Raw genomic sequence first — 13709 nt, forward strand, 5'->3', positions numbered from 1 at the left:
TTACCGTGCATTCTTTTGTTACCGGCATTTCTTTCAATAAAGCCGGTATTTTTGCATTATGATGCTGTGTCGGTTTGAATTGATTACCAGGGTCGAGGACGTCCAGTGGGATCAGTACAGGAAAGAGCTTCGCCGCCCTCACCCCCCATGCATATTCACAACACCATTGTATTGAATGTCTTGGAATGTAAAGCTCGATCGGCTATCCGTCCCCAGGGGTGTTCACCCTGGGAACGCGACAATATATAGATGATTATATATTTTAACCTCAAGTAACTTTGCAGGCACTACGAAGGGATTAGGGTTACAATTAGATTTACTATAATATTAATGTTACATTATCGTTATTACGAAAATGATATTACAATAAAAAACTGAGGCCAATTCCTTACTTCCATGGTTATTAATACCGTACACCGCTTATTGATTCATGAACCATACACCGCTTCAATCTAGAAACTTTGCATTCATGACATTGGGATTAAAGTGTTATGGTCATATTTACTATATTATTATTATTATTATTATTATTATTATTATTATTTTGCCAATGATACTAATGAAACGATGTTAACTGTATTAAGAAACCTGAGCTTAATTTGGCCGAAGCGGCCTGTAGGTGAGGCATGAAGCCTAAGGCCTATACGTACTGTGGCATTGGAAGATCCGTAACACCTATGCTTTTGATATTTGATGATCATTTTAACATTCGGTTTGTTTGCGTTTCACACTGAATGAAAAACGTAAAGGAAGAGCATGGCGATTGTGATATATGCCAGGTTCGACGATATGTCCGGCCTGAACGGCATATAAATCAAAATGGCGCTGTGTGGAGTCTGCTTTCGTACCACCATAATGACATCACATCACCCGTCATGTGACCAGATCCTTAGCTCTGATTTGTGTACGTTTGAGGGGACATACGGACATACAAACACTGTTCTAGAGGGCTTGCCCTATGGGCTACGCCGTTAAAAAAAAAAAAAAAATTTTGCTGCTTATACTTTTTTTTTAAATCTTAAGTTACACAAGAGAAACACCCATAGTCATTCAGAATGACCTCCTGCAACAAAGGATCAGGGCTAAATCGTGGAGTTGTTCTTGATCTGGGCCTTAAACTGCTGAACGTTATCGGTCATTGCAAAAGCAGAAAGAGTCAGCCGATTCCAAAGTTTTGTGGAGCGAGGAAAGAAAGAGCATTTACGTCTGTTTGTTCTCCGTGCAGAGAAGAGACTGTATAAGAAGTTGGCATTTTAAAGTGTGCTCTAGGCAGAAATACTGCATGCAGATCCCCTTCTGTAAGCTTGGCTGATTGAGTGTGTCAAATGTTCATCGATTGTATGAATCCTCTAGTTTTGATCCGAAGGATTTGTACGAGATTGAAGGTGAATGTAATCATCGTCTAATCATGGCTAACTCCACAGACCAAGTAAATTAAGCAAGTTGCATTTGATGCTTAATGGTTCGTTTTTCTTTCCGTTTGAGGATGGTAATTGGCGGGGGGGGGGGGGGGGGGGGCTAAACCGTGATTGGTCGAAGGTAGGACCTGCAATAACTAAATCTAAATCGGTACACAGTTTGCCCACGATTGGTCAAAACCTCGATATTCAAACCCACGATGTTTAGGGGTTTACTGTGTTGACAACTTCAGTGAAAGTGCTTTCAGTGCTATGTGTTTATTCTTACAATCATGTGTGAATCATGTGAAAATGAAATTTGCTTGTCTCTGTTGGGGTGCAGGTTATGGTTCGCAGCTCTGCGCAAAGTATATTGGATGATGTCACAATGGTGAGCTTTGGTGCACTGCAGGGAAGGGTTGCATTTGTCATGAATGTGTCGATTATTCCATGTTTTGCTTTGTTTGGTTTGTTCTCCATAAAGTGATGTGTAGATGATCATATCCTGAAAGATTTTGATTAGTCTCCGTTTAATGAGGCTTGCAGTGGGTTACAGGGTTTGGGGGTGGGGAGTACAATATATATATACTCTATATATACTCTCTATATATATATTTAACTTTGAAAAAGAAAACCTCTAGTTTGGGAAAATAAATCTAAGGAAAGAGAAGGCACATCCAAGCAATTATTAACTTCTCACATGGACATAGTCTCAGGTCTGTTTCAACCACTGGTCTTCAACTGGTTGACGAGTCATAGCAAACTCCACAGAGATGTGGTTAAAACGTTGGCTGTGAGACTGTCCACATGGCATTCTTTGGTTTCCCACCTTCTCTTTCCACAAAAAGAACGTGGGTAAACAGGAAAGAATTCTTGACAGGGAAGATGGTGGACTTGGACAACAGATGCACTTCAGTTCTTCTCCATCATGATCAGTTCATCCAATGACATCAAGGCAATGTCTGGATTATCTGTAGTCCAGTAGCTAATGTTCTCATTGGGGACAAAAAGAAGATCATTCAACACCATTTATAGTTAGGGTCTGTTTTGACATTTTGGTCGCTGAGACCCTCTGGAATAATGCCAGTTAGTATGTGGTCTCAGATTTTGGCATCCCACTCTTGCTGCATACCAAGATGGAAAGGGGGAAGTGGAGGGTGGTGGGAGAGGAGATGGCACAACAGCAGCAAAAATTAGTGGGTGGGGATGTCACTTTTTTTTTTTTAAGAACTTCATCAATTTTCAACACCAAGATCTCAATTAATTTCCATGAACAAAATCTCGAATATAATATGTAGTGTTTGGTTATTCATGACATCAGGAAGTCCAAGTATCAAAATTGACTTTCTGACAATTCGACTTCACCTCTTATGTTCAGACTGTAACTTTATATTTATATCGTTCAAACATACACAGCACAGGAGATCTCGATCTCAGGTTATCCTTCAGCTCTGGAAACGAGGTACAAGACAAGTCAGAGCTGTTTTCCTACTTGGGATGACCATGTTGCTACGGCCCAGCTACCGATCCAGTTTTCTTAAGGCAGAGAGAATCATGGATTGGATTCTTACTTTCTCTGTCACAGTAGCAACGACCCCTCGTTATTTCAGTGGATCAAACCAATACTCCAGATGCATCACAAGACATTCTGGACCCGACTGACTGTCTATTCCCGAAATAAATCTGCATGTCACCAATCAGACTGCATGTTGCACAAAACATGTCCTACACAGCTGGGCTTCTGCTTTTCATTGACGATGAAACTCTCAGGATACAAAGTCATTCCTTGATGGATACGGTAATGAAAAAGACACCAAATGGAAACTGCCAAGTGATCTACATACTAATCATAAGTAACAAATTAACTTGAGATAGAGATATACTATCTTATATATGTCTCTGTGCTTATCCAGCAACATAAACATCATAAGTTAAAACATTGCTATGTCTCCACACAAAGAAAGTGGAAAATGTCAGAAAAAAGGAGTTTAACATTGGACGAGTCTGCGCAAAGATATTCACGTTTGTGACTCCTAACCCGTAATGTCTGTAGCTGTTGAGCCCCCCCCCCCCCCCCCCCCCGGCTTGCATCAGTCTGTAGCGAGAGATTGATATTACAATTTGAGACCACATACGACGTGGCTCTATTCCAGATGGCTCGAGTAAATAATATCAAAAGAAACCCCGAGCTGTTAAGCGTGTTGGTCGATAACCACTTAACCGGTGCTTCTGGACTATAATTAATACCTGTACCGCTTGCCTTCACGTGGATAAATTATTTGTTCTGATAAAATCGTTCTCTCTAATTGTGCCAATTGCAGATTCTTGACGAGGAGGCTGAAGGATTTGTTCTGAAAATGTGGCGACTACTCATTTATGAGACGGAAGTCCGAAAGCTCGGGCTTAAATGAGCCCCGACTGACAGGCACCCGTTACTGGAAGCTGCTTTTTGTATTTGACCATTTTGAGCTGTAAATATTTGTAATCATTGTAGAGCAGAGATTAAACAATCAATTGGTTGATACAAATTTTTTTCTGTGCATTTTGTATTTCATCCGGCTCACAGTTGAGACGATTTGCCAGTATGTGGCACCTACAGGTGTAATGATTCCCATGTTGGAGTTTGGAGATCTCTGTGTTTTACTTTTTAAATTCACGTTGGTGAGTACTGTATTTAAAAATCAGGGATGCCTCTTGCGGTGGTTGTACCCACTAACCACCGCCCCCCCCCCCCCTCTCCCTAACACAAGTTGTGGGTCAATTTTCCCCATCCTTCCCGGATCCGTCAGGTTCTCTCTTTAAATCTGTAGTGGCCCTGACCTGGTGAAGGTGGGGGTACACCATCCTGGATGTGGAGGATTTCTGGGTTGCTCCTGGGAGATCGATCGGCTGTTTCTGTGCTGCGGGCTTGTTTGAGAGAACTGTTTGGGGCTATACAACAACAACAACAACAAAAGGGCATTGGGTTTGACTCTAGTCAAAGGTTTGTGTGAGCTCAAGAGTTAAACTTGAATTTTATGGGAAACTTGTCCATGTCACTTAATGTGTTCACAGCCAGACATTGTTTGCTGTCCTGTGTACTTTTCATTTTTGGGACAAATACCTCACACAAAGGGTACTTGCTTGCATCAGTTTCATCTCATCCTCCTCCTCTTCTGTTTCAAATCTCCCGTTTTTGTTTCCGAAACAAAAACCTATATATTAAACAGGTGGGAACCGATTTGAGGTTTCATCACCTAATTTTATATTTATGGTGCCAATGTAATTGAATATCAGTCCTAATTCCAACCGCACTTCCCCCATATGGCTTTTGTCGTCATATTTATATACTAGCCAGAGGTACCGGTGCTAAGCAAGGAGCCAAAACCTCAAAAAATATTTTGAGAAATATTAGGAAAATTCTCACCCACTTTAGGACAACCTGCAGGGATTCCAAAAACTGCACAGAAAATTTGGTGGGGCTGGCCCCAAAACTGTGGGAGTAGTACTGTGTACAATCCATGTACCTTAAATGAACCAATAAATTCCACATTCCTATGTCACCTTCAGTCGAACGTCAGGTATGGACAGCCAGTTCGTGAATGACTTGTGCAAAATACTTTACAGTAGCTGATCCCACCAGGTGGGTAATGTTTCTATATGCGGTCAATGGCGAAACTGTAAATGCGGAATCTGCAAATGTGTTTACACGCAAAAAATTGCAGAATCTCTTATATTGAGAAATTGTCAAAGCCACAAGTGTGGTCACACACTTCGTGTCGTACGGCTCGAAACGCAAAATCTCATTTGTATTGATACATTACCAAACCAACAAATGTTTCCACATGCGGTAAATGGCGAAACTGCTAACGCCGAACCCGTAAATTAGCTTACATGTCGGAGAGAGAGTTACTTTGTACAGTTGGAAACTCAAAATCATAATTGTATTGATATATTTATGAAACCTCCCACCCATCTTGGGACACCCGCTGGGACCTCGTAAGGTTCCACAAAACATTTGGGGGGCTAGCCCCAAAGCTGAGGGGATGGACAGACAGTTCTGCTTTATTATATAGATTAAAAACAAGACCGGAAGTCCAACAGCGGCGTAGCCGGGCTTGTAAAATATTATAAACCACAAACACATATTATTAGCTTTTTAAACAGTCACTAATGCTGTTTATAACATTAAACAAAGAAATTTGGAGGAATATGACATCCGTGAGGTAAGTTTTACTTACAGAATGGAGGGAAGATCTACTGTAATCCATATACCCCACAATGGTTGGGTTAATAACATGCTATCAAAAAACCGAGGCGAATTCCTTACTTCCACGTTATTTGTACCATACACCGCTTATCATTGATTCATGAACCATACACCGCTTCAATACATTAACTTTGTATTCACGACAAAGGGATGAAAGTGTTATGGTCATATTTACTATATTATTATTATTATTACTATTACGAAAACGATACTACTGAAACGATACACTAGTGTATTAAGAAACCTGGGCTTAGTTTGTCCGAAGCAGCCCAAAAGTGAGGCATAAAGCCTAAGGCCTATACTTATACCGTATTGTTGGAAGAGCCGTAACGTCAATGCTTTCGATATTTGATGGTAATTTTAACAATCAGTTAAAACAGTTTGTTTCACACTGAATGAAAAATGTAAAGGTAGAGCATGGCGATTGTGATATATGACAGGTTCGACGATATGTTCAACCTGAACGAAAATGGAATCAAAATGCCGGAGTGTGGAGAGTCAGCCGCCGTACCGCCGTAATGACATCAGACGTAATCGCATCACCCTGTCATGTGACCAGATCCTCAGCTCTGATTGGTATACGCTTGAGGGGGCATACATACATACATGCATACATACATACATACGGACGGACAAACACTGTTCTAGACGGCTTTGCCCTATGGGTTACGCCGTAAAAAAATCAAGTGTCAGGCTTTGGAACATGTGGCCATTTCTCATAAATGGGACTTTTATTGTCGTGTCAAACTGCTTGAAGCACACAGATGTGGTCGAGTATACAAAACCAATATTTACAGTGTTCCTTCAACTTCACATGTACCGTCACTAGCAATCATAGGAACCGTTTGGCAAAGGAAGGCTGCAGTTAATACGTACGAGGTACAATGGAAAAGGTTGTGCTTCACGTTCAGTTAACGTCCAATCGGCTGCGTGTGACCACCGGCACGGAGTAATGAAAACATATTTTCACATTGCTCAGCTTGCTTTACCACCGGACGTTGGATAATACATGAGTATTAATAATGCACTGTTTGTACAGTTCTTAACTTGTAGTCAGCACACCGGCCGCATAGCTGACGGAGCTGTCGTGCTTCTTGTAACAAAGGCTTGACTGCACATAGCTCAGGAATGAGAAGGTCATTGAAGTGCCGTTCTTGCGCAATGCTGCAACCGCCTGGGATGAAAGGGTCAGTATGATGGGAGAGGAAGAAAACATCAGCTTTGAGCAAAGTTTTGAAATGCATTTGAAGGTTCGATTGGGGTAACCACTTATTTTGTTTGGTAAGTAGTGTTACTGCAAACCTTCAGTTGTGAAAGTCCTGAAAATTTTTTTTTTTTTTTTGGGGAGTTTTAATCCACTTGAGTTACCTTTTTGTGGGCTGCCGTTTTCAAAAAGTTCAATTTACGACATGCTCATTCAGCTGTAGTGCAGTTCAAATGACTCGTAGTCATTTTGGTAGTGCGATGAAAAAGAGAAACACTATCACACACTAAGTAAAACAAACTAACCAAATGACTTAAAATGACCCACATAACCTCAATGGAATTTGATTACTCATTTTAGTGCATTCATTCGGGGAAAACACAAGATGTACAGAGAGAAAGGACAAGACAGGTGGGAGAGAACCTGCTCCACGTGGCAAAGCTTTGCCAAGCGATGGTTCTGGTTCGGCCTCTTCAGATGCCCGTTGTGCACCACTGAACCACAAAGACCCAGGTGGGAACCACGGGAGGAATCAACCAGGGATGACGAGGGCAACAATACGGCGACGACCCTCAGAGAGCCTTCCCCAAAGACCAAGCACCAACTACAAAGCACCAATCGCCAACTCACATCTACCACTGAAGCCTCGCTTTTATTAGTTCTGTTGGGCCGAGGACGCCCGTGGCATGCACAGATTGGGCCACGGGGCATCAAGCCCTGTTCACTGCCTCATACTGATTTGGATGGGAGCCGGTATTCTTCATTCACATTCCGTCCAAGGTCCTTGGGTGTGATTGAAAATCACCAGATTAACATTCCCAGTGCGTCGCGACCTTTTACACAGCCCTGACAGGTCTTGGGGAGGGTGATTTGTGCAAGGGGTGTTGAGTGGAAAAAATACATAAAGATAGACTACACGGGCGGGGCATGTTAGAGGGATTGGGGGAGTGGAGGGGAGATAGGCCGTAGAAACGTAAATGTGGGTGGGAAGACAAAAGGTTGCTATACCCTACTCTACACAACCTTGTTAATTACAGTAATTGCATTACTTATTAATGACTTTTATAATCCATTCCCCATTTACCCCATAGACCAGAACCAGAACACTCTTTTGTTACTCCACTAACAAATCAGAAGATAATTCCTCTCACATGCCAGCTAAAGGAGAAGACAAAGCACAAAGGTAATAACAGATGTTAATACCCGTCTTTGTAAGCTGCTCAACACAATTGGGCTCATTTATTTATTTATTCTCACTTTGGGGAAATTTTTACTTTCTGACGGATGAGAGGGGTTTCCTACGAGTTTGACAATTGAGCAATGTAATTTGACAATTTCTGCAGCATTTTGGAGGAGAGGTCATTTGTATCGCAAGACATTTCCGTTTAGTTTGAGCGGGAGAACATGTCACATGGCGTGTTGTTGAGTGAAGCCTGGTGCTGCCTGAACGGTTAAGGTGGCTGCCTCTATTGAGATCCTTGGGTCCTGAGTTTTTAGCCACTGGTGAGTTGACTCGGCCTGTCATCTTTCTGAGGTCGGCAAAATGAATACCAGATGACTGGCAATGGGGGCATTGCATCAGCAGCACAGCCATGCCCCAGAAAATGATGCAGCCAGGCAGCCACAGGCTGCATACGAACTACCGTTGTTGAGTATATTGCTCTCATGTTTTAGGCCTGAAGATGTAAAGTGAGCTAAATCAGAAGAATTTTCCCCATCTTTCCTGATACAAGTAGTTGGTGTATAAATATCTCTCAAGCGACATATTTATAACACTTTGGGTGCTGCAATGGCTGCTCAGGCCAATGTATGCTTTTCACCTTGAATTGTAAGACCCCATAGTTTTCAATAGATAGATGTAGTGACAGAAAAATAATATAATCATCAAGTATGTCTAATAAAAACAACAAAAGCTTTCACCTTTCGGAATTTTATTTGCCAGCTGGCCAGTAGTACGATCATTATTTGACTTTGCATGTTGCACGACCTGTTGCTTACATTGAGAAGAATAGCGATGGGGTGGCGGCCACAGATGGTGTTCTGATAGTCCTTCAGGTAGTTGTTGAAAGCTTTGGGGTCAAGAGCTTCTATTGCCGCCATGCCCTAGATGATGCCGAAAGGGAAAGTCAACAGACAGCCAGACAATCAAGTATTGTCACACACAATGGTCTCAAACAATATAGTTTTGAAACCAATATTTGACTGCATTACACTGCATTACTCTGCCTTTCTCATCTACGTAAATAATACAGTGGCGGCTGCCCCTTTTTCTGTCACAATCGCTGTCTTTTCTCTCGCCACTTCGTGCATCTTCACCATGCTTTGTAAGCATGATTATTGTCTTGCAATTCTATTTACGACATACGTTTACTTCCAACTCTTTTTATTCTGTTCGTCTCGGTCAAAGGTCGATTAGATTGTTCATCACGCTATTTTTATGCCTCCACCGATGAAGTCTCATGTTTTTGGTTGTCCGTCCGTCCGTGATTGGTTTTCGTTACCGCGATAACTTGAAAATGGCTGTATGGATCTAAGTCAAACTTGGTGCAGGTATGTATATAATGAGGTGAAGATGAACTGATTAGATTTTAGAGTCACGAGGTCAAGTTAGGTAAAAATCCTGTTACCACGATAACTTGTGAACGAGTGATGGGATTTTGACCAAAGTTGGTACAAGTATATATTATGATGAAAAGATGAACTGATTAGAATTCTGCGTCAAAGGTCAGAGGTCATGTCAGGTAAAAATGATACTTGAAAACAGCTGAAGGGATTTAAATCGAACTTTGTACAAGTTTTGCAAAGGAAAGTTCAGGTTGAATATTGAACTGCGCTCACATCAGGATTGTGCAAGAAGAAATGCTCAAATCAGCATTGGTATTCACTCTCACCAGTCGGTCAAGGTGTTCTATTGATTGGTAGATCTCTCCTTGTGTCTCATCGTAGTATGTATAATGGAAGCGTTCTCCTGTATAGAGGTGGTACAGGAGCAAAAGACAGTCGGTGCACAAGATTCGACATTTCATTTGGTTGCATTTGCCCATTTTAAACTCTCTCATTAGATTGCCAAGCAAATTAAACCTTGGATTATTGAAACGATCTACCATCAAATGCTTCTGGAGTAGTTTTCATAAAGCCGACGTGGAAAGGTGCTCCCATTCTCGTTTTTCAAGAGGGCACGATAATATTAGAGTTATTGTGTAGAGTGACAGTGTAGCTTACCCCAGTGACAAAAGTCAGAAGAGATGATGAAGAGCGTGCCCTGCTGGCCCAAGTAGTGGCTGAAAATTTGTCCGTATTCACGTTCTTTTCCATCCGACAAAGAACCCACAAGCACAGGGACGATGGAAAAGGCGTCCTTGCGGCTGAAAACCAAACAGCTTTCATTGGGACATTCATTTTTAATGCAACTCACAAGACCCCAACATTGTTTTCTCAGTCCACTCGAACTGGCAGGTGAGTGTTCTCCAAACTTGGGTTTAATTTGGCAGCAAAACAAAATTACGGTAAACAAAGCAACTCAGGACTGGCTCGTCGTCTTCTTCTTCTCTCTCTCCCCATCCTCACTCCGCATCCCCATTTAAATATTTGACGATTCGATATGTGGCAGTATTCGGAAATTTCGAATTTCGTATTTCGTGTCAAATTTCCGCTGGGTATTTTGTTTTGTATGTGTTATTGTGTGTTTCTATTTGGTTTTGGTTTTGTAGTTGTTGCAAATTTGTGTGTAATTAGTCGTTGTGCGGCCTGGTCTTTCCAGGCTCCCTCAACCCCCCCCCCCCCCCCCCCCGCCCGTCAGTGTTTTGTGAATATGGGTTCTTTCCTTCATAGTATTTGCTTGTTTCTTTGATTTTCTTTTCTCCCCCTACCTCTCACGAACATCTTACCCTTTGTCCAGCGTTTTGAAAACAGAACAAACAAATAAACAAACAAAAAATAAAAAATTCTATATTAATTCTTTCTCTCCTCCCGGACACGTGCTTGTTCGCTCTCCTCCTCGTCTCGACTTGTGCCCCGCCTCCTATATCTCGTTTTTCTTCCACCTCTTCTGTTTTCTCAAATCCACGTTCTCACTTAGAGACTTTTCCCAGATTGTTTTTCATGGTTTTGTTTAACTATGTTTAAACCACAGCCATGATGCTGACGCCGCCCTCTCTCCCCCCCCCCCACCCCCCCCCACCCCCCCCCCCCCCCAGAATTTGCATGTTTTAAACGTTTCCCAGTGTCTACCCTGGATTAGAATAGGTACACCGTATCCCTGCAACCCTGCCTGCAACCCTCTTATGGTTAAACTGCCAAAATCAAGACTTTCTGCTCACCTTCACTCCTTCATTCCTCTTTTCTCCCGCCTCTGGAACAAACTCCCTCACTCTCTTCAATCCCACTGCACCCTCCAGGTCTTTAAAACAGCTGTTCACCACCATCTCTTATCCTCCCCCATCCAAAACCTTGATCTTTTCTACCCCCGCTAATTTCGGTCCCCTTGTGTTTTATACCTCTCTCTCCCCCCCCCCCCCCCCTCCCCGTCCCACGCCTCCTGCCCCCAAGCCCTCTCCCTCCCACACTTCTCCCTGCTCTCAAATACCGTAAGAGACGACTAAGAGGGTTGGCATCAGGAAGGGCATCCGGCCATAAAAACATTGCCTCAAAAAGAGAACCATGACAATTACAACTACATATGGGCAGGGTACAGCCCGAAGTGGAGATCGGTTTCTGAGGTTTGGGACATGGAATGTAGGGACAATGACAGGGAGATCAGGAGAAGTGGTGGAAGTATTGGTCAGAAGAAGAGTGGACATATGTTGTGTGCAAGAGACGAGATGGAAGGGAAGTGGTGTGAGAATGGTGAAGTGTAGGCAGGGAGAGAAATACAAGTTTATGTGGCAAGGGTGCCTGGAGGGTGTGAATGGTGTTGGTGTCCTGTTTTCTGAGGAGTTTGTAGACAGTGTGGTGAGTGTGACTAGAGTGAGTGATAGGTTGATGGTGAAAATGATGATTGGAAAGCTCTTGGTGAACGTCATCTCGGGATATGCTCCGCAGGTTGGTCGAAGCGATGAAGAGAAGGACAAGTTCTGTTGTGCGATAGAGAAGCTGATGGAAAACGTGAAAGATGTGGAAGTTGTTGTGGTAGGAGGAGACCTAAATGGACATGTGGGAAGGAGTAAGGATGGTTTTGACGGAGTTCATGGGGATAACGGATATGGTGTGAGAAATGGAGAAGGTGAAAGGATTTTGGAGTTTGCTGATGGAGCTGATTTGTTGATTTGTAATACTCAGTTCCAGAAAGAGGATAATAAGCTTGTTACATACACGTCAGGTGGGTCGATGACAACGGTTGACTACCTGATGGTGCGTAGGCGAGATAGGGGGCACCTCCGGGACACAAAGGTGATCCCGGGGGAGGAGGCTGTTTCACAGCACCACTTGGTTGTCTGCGACATAAGGGTGAAAGGTGCGAGGAGAGCCCGGCGGGTGAAGTACCAACCGAGAATGAAGGTGTGGTGGTTGAAAGAGGTGACAGTAAGGAAGGCATTAAAAGAGAGGCTGAGTAGGGTCGAGGATGATGTGGTTGAGCTTGAAAGTGGTTGGATGTCAATGAAAGCTAGTCTGTTGGGAGCCGTTGGTGAGGTATGTGGATGGACAAAAGGACCACCGAGGCACTCGGAAACATGGTGGTGGGATGATGAAGTTGGAAAGAGGATTGACGAGAAGAGGAAGAAGTTCAAGGAGTGGCAGAAGGCGAAGGGTACGGGAGCAGAAACAGCAGAGCATGAAAGTTATAAGGCAGCCAGGAAGGCTGCAAAGAAAGAGGAAGCAAAGGCACAGGAGGCATGTAGGAAAATGTTCAGAGAACGCTTGGATTCGGAAGAGGGTCAGAAAGCAGTATTCAGGATTGCAAAGCAGATAGCGAAAGAGAGGTGTGATGTGATGGGGGTGAGTTGCTTGAAGGATGAAGTGGGACAAATCGTTGTCGACCCAGATGGAATTAAAGGAAGATGGAAAAGATATATGGAAATGCCGTTGAATACAGAGAATGAATGGGATGGCAACATAGAGAGTAACCCAGTTTTAGGACCGGCAGAGAAGATAACTGAGAAGGAATTTGAGGAAGCGATAAAAGCAATGAAGAGTAGAAAAGTGGGAGGGCCGACAGGAGTTGTGGGAGATATGCTGAAGGCAGCAGGAAGTTGGGGTGTGAAGAGAATGACAGAGATCTGTAATCTGGTGGTGAAAGAAGGCCGCATTCCAGTGGATTGGAAACTGAGTACCCTCGTCCCTCTATACAAGGGGAAAGGTGACCCTCTGGATTGTGGCTCGTACCGAGCGATAAAGTTATTGGAGCATGGAATGAAGGTATTGGAAAGGGTGTTGGAGAGGAGGATAAGGAAGAAAGTGAAGATCGACGAAATGCAGTTTGGATTTATGCCAGGCAGAGGAACGACAGACGCGCTTTTCATTGTGAGGCAGTTGCAGGAGAAGTACATGGAGAAGAGAAAGAAGTTGTTTCTTGGGTTTGTTGATCTGGAGAAAGCATTCGATGGGGTTCCACGCAAAGTATTGGACATGGGCATTGAGGAAGTTAGGAGTGGAGGAATGGTTTATCAGAGTAGTGATGGCAATGTACAAAAGAGCGCGCACAGCTGTCAGGACGAAGGACAGGAACAGTGGTGAGTTTGAGGTGAAGGTGGGAGTGCATCAGGGGTCGGCACTAAGTCCACTACTATTTGTAGCTGTGATGGAGGTGCTGGCTCAGAACGTAAAGGAGGGTTTACCGTGGGAGTTGTTGTATGCAGATGATCTGGTGTTGATTGCGGAAAGTATGGATGGACTGAAGGAAAAGATGAACAAGTGGAAGGAA

At 43.2% G+C, this 13709-nt stretch overlaps 2 protein-coding genes across 4 annotated transcripts in view; one reads left to right on the forward strand and one right to left on the reverse strand.

Annotated features, from left to right (window-relative positions):
• Positions 1–4018, forward strand: part of LOC137436635 (RNA-binding protein 25) — a 188310-nt gene extending 184292 nt beyond the window's left edge. For both annotated transcript variants that reach the window (XM_068130599.2, XM_068130598.2), the window contains 2 exons: positions 1741–1788; positions 3719–4018. In XM_068130599.2, coding sequence (XP_067986700.2) covers positions 1741–1788; positions 3719–3808 — 138 coding nt within the window. In that variant the 3' untranslated portion in view covers positions 3809–4018. The remainder of the gene's footprint in view (positions 1–1740; positions 1789–3718) is intronic.
• Positions 4019–6347: 2329 nt separating this feature from the next.
• The window catches only part of LOC137436636 (protein MEMO1), a 62583-nt gene continuing 55221 nt past the window's right edge, over positions 6348–13709 (reverse strand). For both annotated transcript variants that reach the window (XM_068130602.2, XM_068130601.2), the window contains exons 6-9: positions 10073–10215; positions 9742–9818; positions 8849–8953; positions 6348–6820 (exon numbers count right to left, since the gene is read on the reverse strand). In XM_068130602.2, coding sequence (XP_067986703.1) covers positions 6689–6820; positions 8849–8953; positions 9742–9818; positions 10073–10215 — 457 coding nt within the window. In that variant the 3' untranslated portion in view covers positions 6348–6688. The remainder of the gene's footprint in view (positions 6821–8848; positions 8954–9741; positions 9819–10072; positions 10216–13709) is intronic.

Source organism: Myxine glutinosa, chromosome 11 (genome assembly GCF_964187855.1).
Source record: "Myxine glutinosa chromosome 11, kmMyxGlut1.1, whole genome shotgun sequence".
In the NCBI taxonomy this organism is placed as follows: domain Eukaryota; kingdom Metazoa; phylum Chordata; class Myxini; order Myxiniformes; family Myxinidae; genus Myxine; species Myxine glutinosa.